Source organism: Solanum pennellii, chromosome 12 (genome assembly GCF_001406875.1).
Source record: "Solanum pennellii chromosome 12, SPENNV200".
In the NCBI taxonomy this organism is placed as follows: Eukaryota; Viridiplantae; Streptophyta; class Magnoliopsida; order Solanales; family Solanaceae; genus Solanum; species Solanum pennellii.
This window is the reverse complement of record NC_028648.1, coordinates 80710973-80716833: the sequence shown is the minus strand read 5'-3', so window position 1 is coordinate 80716833 and position 5861 is coordinate 80710973. Positions and strand designations below refer to the sequence as shown.

The 5861-nt window shown below is 33.4% G+C and overlaps 1 protein-coding gene across 1 annotated transcript; it reads left to right on the top strand.

The window, feature by feature from the left end:
• Positions 1–1368: 1368 nt before the first annotated feature.
• On the top strand, positions 1369–2961 carry LOC107006575 (AT-rich interactive domain-containing protein 5-like). Its single transcript, XM_027913838.1, has 6 exons — positions 1369–1378; positions 1986–2058; positions 2255–2321; positions 2417–2467; positions 2559–2651; positions 2863–2961. Exons 1-6 carry the CDS (start codon positions 1369–1371, stop codon positions 2959–2961), a joined length of 393 nt encoding a protein of 130 aa, XP_027769639.1.
• Positions 2962–5861: the final 2900 nt, after the last annotated feature.

Genomic DNA, 5861 nt, shown 5'->3' with positions numbered 1-5861 from the left:
TAATTGTTTCTGTCTTACCATTTTTTAGACGGTTTTCAAAACAATATTTTTCTATAATTTGTAGACAATTCTTTAATTCTAATTTTTCACATGTCATGTTTAAAACAAAAAAATTAAAGAGCATCTTTTTGTTGTCCAATACTTTGTATTAAGTCAAAACAAAACAAACAAATTAAAGTAGAAAGAGAGTAAATAATATATTTCTCACTATTTATATTCATTAGCAAAATATAATTATACTTGTACTATATTATTGGGCTTGTCAATGAGAGACACAAAACTGAAAACTAGTCAAATAGATCATGTTGGTGATCCATTTAATACAAAAAAATTGTGCCACAATTGGACAAAATTTGGTTTTTCAACAATTGAAATTGACAATACATACTTCATCTAGTTATCCACTAAAATAAAGAAAAAAATAGGGAAAATGCACAAGTACCCTCCTAGACTATAATCGAAGTCTCAGAGACACACCTTAACTAAACTAAGGTCCTATTACCCCCTTGAACTTATTTTTTTTTGTAATTTTGTGCACCTTTTTGACTTACTTAGACGTATATTAGTTTGCAATATTATGAATCTTTGAAATTTCAAAAATATTAAAATTGGCCAAACCCTTTACTCTTTTTCTTCATTCTAGTTTCACCATTAATAAGTTCTTTCTTTGTTCCCCCTCCTCCTCTTTTTCTTTTCATGCGTTAGTTGTTTTTTCCCTTTCTTTGAAATTTGGCGTACTGTAAACGTGGATAATTTCGAGTAAATTATATAATAAAAGATTTGAAACATCGAGAGGATTACATATATAAAATTTGGGACTATTTAGAGATGAATTCGAGTTGATCAAGATTGGATTGTCAATGTATACTTCATATATAGTCAATGTATACTTAATATATAATTAAACTATATTTAGTTTTTTTTGAGTATATCATCATGTATAGATAAACTATTTAATAGTCACTACTCTTTATATACTTTATATGACTTTTCATAAACTATATGATATAAAAAGTCGATGTATACTTTCAATGATTTTTTTAATTATATGACTATATTTATTGTACACTAATTACTAATTTATTATATATAATTGAAGTTATTCCTAAAATATCTTTAAAAGACCAAAATAAAACATTACTAGCAAATTAAGTACCATTTTAGTCATTTCTCAAAAAATCTCACATAAAGACAAAATAATTTACTCATATCCTACTCACACTCCTTAGTTACTAGGTACCAAAAATATTTGAAAAAACAAAAGCCGCCATTGGAGGGTTTAGCTCAAGATCTTTCCTTCTTTGTTAAGCTACTTTGCTTCATCAACCTCCGATTTCGATCGCAGAGTCCTACTAGTTGTTGAATTTGATGGATTCTTGTAAGTTTTTTTACTCACCGTCGTTACTTGTTTATCTGCTGAATGTTTCTCTATTTTTGAAAAAAAAAAGTAAACTCATTTGAGATGTGGATGAAGTTTTGATGTTTTTTTTCCGTGACTTGATCAGCGGGAGGATCCTTTTTTAGTTTTCATTTTGTTTAGAGTTGACAAATGGGGATGAAAACAAGATTTTATTTTTGGGTTAGGTTTTTTTTTTTGCGTGTGTTTGTGTAGAGGAATGCATTCTTTTGCTAATAGATTTTATGTATAAGGGAGTTTGACCATGAATATTCAAAGAATTTGAAAAAAAAAACACCTTTTTCACTCCAAATCACTTGCAAAAACTCAAAAACAACTTCAATTTATGTTCACAACCAAACACAACTGATTTTCGATCATCGTTATTCACTTTTGATAGTAAAAGCTTTCATTAAGTTGTTTTCTCCCAATATAAAGTCTGGCACTTCCAAAACTTTGGCCTTTCGTGTTTGTTAGTTAACATTGTAACTATATTAGGATCATCAATCGAGAACTTTACTTTTTGCTTTAACTCATCCTCTTATCAAAAAGGAATAGTGACCGCAGCAGAACTTCTTGTCATATACAGGTTCTCTTAAGCACGAGGGAAAAGATGAAGAGGAGCAGCCAATGAAAGCTGCAGAAGCTAAAACATCTCAGCCGTAAGTCGTACTTTATCTTGATCCTATCTTCTAATGTTTTTATCTCTCGAGTCAACCTTAATTATTTTGATGAAATCTAGAATGTTTAATTACAAATGCTAGTGGTACTTCATTTATCTTGTATACCAACAGTTTTATCTTCAGTAGTATTTCTCTTTTTGTTTCCTCCGTTACTGATGTAAAGATAAATTGCCAGGTTGGATGTTAAAGTTGTTGATGTTGGACCCCCCGCTGATTGGGTGAAAATCAATGTTCGTGAAACAGTAAGTTCCTTTCAGAAGTAAAAGAATTAAGAACCTCTAGATTATATATGCATTCTATTTCTCTCATGTGATTTGTAATGATTTTATGCAAACAGAATGATTCCTTTGAGGTCTACGCACTGGTGCCTGGGCTTTTACTGGAGGAGGTATAATACCAATGATGCTACTTGTTTCCATCAAGTGCATTCAATTTGTTTTCGTCTTTTTACACCATCTCAAAGCTCTACATAAACATAGGTACGGGTTCGATCTGATCCAGCTGGTCGCTTGGTCATTACTGGTCAGCCAAACCAACTTGACAATTTTTGGGGTGTTACTGCCTTCAAGAAGGTACGCACACACCTTGCTATTTATTTAACTGATTTTGACTTACTCTGGTAAAGAGAAACTTTCATGCAGAAAACTTGATATTTCTTAAATGGATCTGAAAACTATATCGTTATTACGTTTCTATTTGCGTCCCACAACACTCTTAAGAAGTCTTCGACAATCAAAAGGTTCTCCATTTGTAAGTCGGACTGACATAATTTTTTTTTTTCAGGTGGTCACCTTACCTGGTAGAATTGATCAGCTTCGGGCCATCGCTGGTTTCACCCTTCACGGGTGTCTTCATGTTCATGTGCCAAAGCAGAATCTCTGAGTCGACAAAGCAGGAATATTTGTAGTTGGCCAACATTGTGAATGCTTGGCCATAGTTGTTTAGTTGTGGTTGATGATATAGCAAATGAGGTACTACGGCTTCAGCCGCCCCAGTAGAAACTTAGATTGCTTTTCAAAGACAAATGGATATGTGATGAACGTAGCTTGGAGTAGTATGTTGTTTTGATACTGAAATGTATCTCTCTTTTTAGCATTTGACGATTCTATTATAATCTCAAAATTATTGGCAAGACACATACATACTTTCAGAAACACCATTTGAGTGTTTGAACACAAACAAAATTATGCAGGTTTTTAAAGTTTAGCCAAACAGGCTCTTGGTATGTAAGAGACCTGAAGCGTAAGGTGGTGTAAGATGTTTATCAAAATATCAGTAACACCGTCTTCTTTGTTGAAGACTCGTGTAGGATCGGTAAGTATGGAGTTTTTCTCCTTACAAGCTCCTTGTATGTGGTTTCATTGTGCGATTTGTGTCGGGGGGTCTCATCTCCCATCCCATCTCCCCATCCACCTCCCAAAATCTTTTTCTTTGTAAGTTAAGCTTAGCCTTCTGTTTCGTCTCAACATTAGGAAGATGATTGTGGGGGAGATTTTCTTGAGAAAATGGAGAAAAAAGTAGAGTTTTGGAGGATGAAAATTGTTGTTCATCTTGTATTCGTCAAATCTTAATGGTTAAACTGATAATAGAATTGATAACGATCAACAACCAATGAGTCAATATCTTAATAATTCTGTAAGTACTGTTTAGCATATCTACAAAATCAATATCAAATAACTTTAAAATCGAACCGAACAAACCGGTTAACATCATAAATAATATACTTCACACCATATACATTCATTCAAAATAAAGTTGCACCATTAAAAGAAGAGTCCCTTAGTTATATAATTTTTAATGGAAATTGAGAATTGAATTCATTATAAAATCTATTGATCCTTCTTAGAAGATAGTATGTTGCCACTGGTACTCGAGCCGAGATGCATTAGCACTTCTTCCTAAGAGCAGTGTGTCCATCGATTTCCCCATAGCAGCATGTCTTGAACTCATAATAGCATATGAATAAGCAATTGTCGAGATTGAGTAGCTATTTTTGTTTAGTAATGACAATAAAAAGTTGTTCAAATAAGAATTTTTTATTTGAGTTTATGTAATGTACCAAAATGTCCTTAATCTTGTAGTCTTGAACATGTCACGTGAGCTGTGAAATTAAGAATCACCAAAAAAGGGAAGAGACATTCTTTACTTTGAACTTGGTAAATCTGGAAGGAGGTATTCTTTTTATAGAGGAGAGAGTATTTAAACTACTAAAATTGAAAATACGAAGAAAACATGAAGTGTTTTTGCAAAAAATAACAATATAGATTCCAACAACAAGCTATAAGCTAAATTGCTCGGACTTTTAACTTTTGAAGCCACACCTGTGTGGACCCAACATTTGTACAATGTGTGATCTGTGTCCAATTTGGTCAACCGATTTTAGGTGCTTTTACCAAAATCGATGGGGTAAGTGTGGACAATTTTAATGATTGTCTGTAATCAATACAAAAGCGAAGGTGAAATTTAAATACCTTTTATCTAGAAATTACTATATCACTCCTTTTCCGTTAATCTCCTTTTATATTCTCCTCAAGTTCTCCCATAATATCTTATAATTTAGGTTTTCTAAGTCTTCTTTTAAATAATTTTAATTATTATTAGGCGAATCCGCGCAGCCGTATCCCTACATAGACTCATATCCCCGAATCTTAGCATGAAAGATCCAACATCTAGATCCACACCTATATCGGACACCCGCACCGATTCCGAGCAACTTAGGCTATAAGTTCTAAGAAACATACACCACATTAACAACTAACAACAACATACCCAAGTAATGTTGCATCTTTCTTTCTGTTAGGTATCGGTCAAAATAGAGGACCAGGGATCTTATACACGTATTTGAGTGGTGGCAATTGGTTCTGGAGTTAAGCACAGAGGGATTTGAAGTCGAAAATATTTACAGATGCTTCTGAATAGGGAGTCTAGACTTTATGAGATACTGACGGGATGCTTCCTTATGCTAGATTTGCTAAATGTGGAATGAGTGTCGATGTCTGATGTCTCCAATTAGATGAGTAACTTAGAATAAAGAACGGGGTTGTAATGAGCAACACATCTTTTAATGCTCAAATAAGATAAGAATTTGCTGGAATATATAAGACAATTAATACCAATGCTTTCTATCTACTATTATACGACTTCCTCTAAATTCTTTTTTGGGGCTCTGATAATCTACTTTCTCAGGACTTGCACTAATGTTTCTTCGACATTCCGCGGCTTCTATGAGAAGGTAATAACCTGAAGTTCTCTTCCCTTGATCGTTATTGGCATATTTTGACTAAAAAGTTACCTGTCTCTCTTACTTTTTGTTTCTGTACATACTATTATCTCATGATTTCTCTCTATGTTAGTTACTTCTCCAATACGAAAGGCATATGACACAAATTGGAGAGCTTCAACATCCTATTGCTCCTTCTCCTGTTGACAATGAGGTAACACCGTATTTACTTTGTTGTTATGTGATGTATCTTCACATCTGCTGTATGTTGTACGGCTTTTAATTGATATATGACAAAGCCTATTACCCTAAGTAGTTAAAATTATCGACGTATTCCGACTAATGGTCTTTACTTCATCTAAGAGAGATACATTTCAGTATCAAAATAACATACTACTCCAAGCTACGTTCATCACATATCCATTTGTCTTTGAAAAGAAATCTAAGTTTCTACTGGGGCGGCTGAAGCCGTAGTACCTCATTTGCTATATCATTAACCACAACTAAACAACTATGGCCAAGCATTCACAATGTTGGCCAACTACAAATAATCCTGCTTTGT

Coding starts and splice junctions, on each gene's coding strand:
- LOC107006575 (XM_027913838.1), top strand. Junction 2,059..2,254: donor GAAGCTAAAACATCTCAGCC/GTAAGTCGTACT, acceptor ATAAATTGCCAG/GTTGGATGTTAAAGTTGTTG. Junction 2,322..2,416: donor AAATCAATGTTCGTGAAACA/GTAAGTTCCTTT, acceptor TTATGCAAACAG/AATGATTCCTTTGAGGTCTA.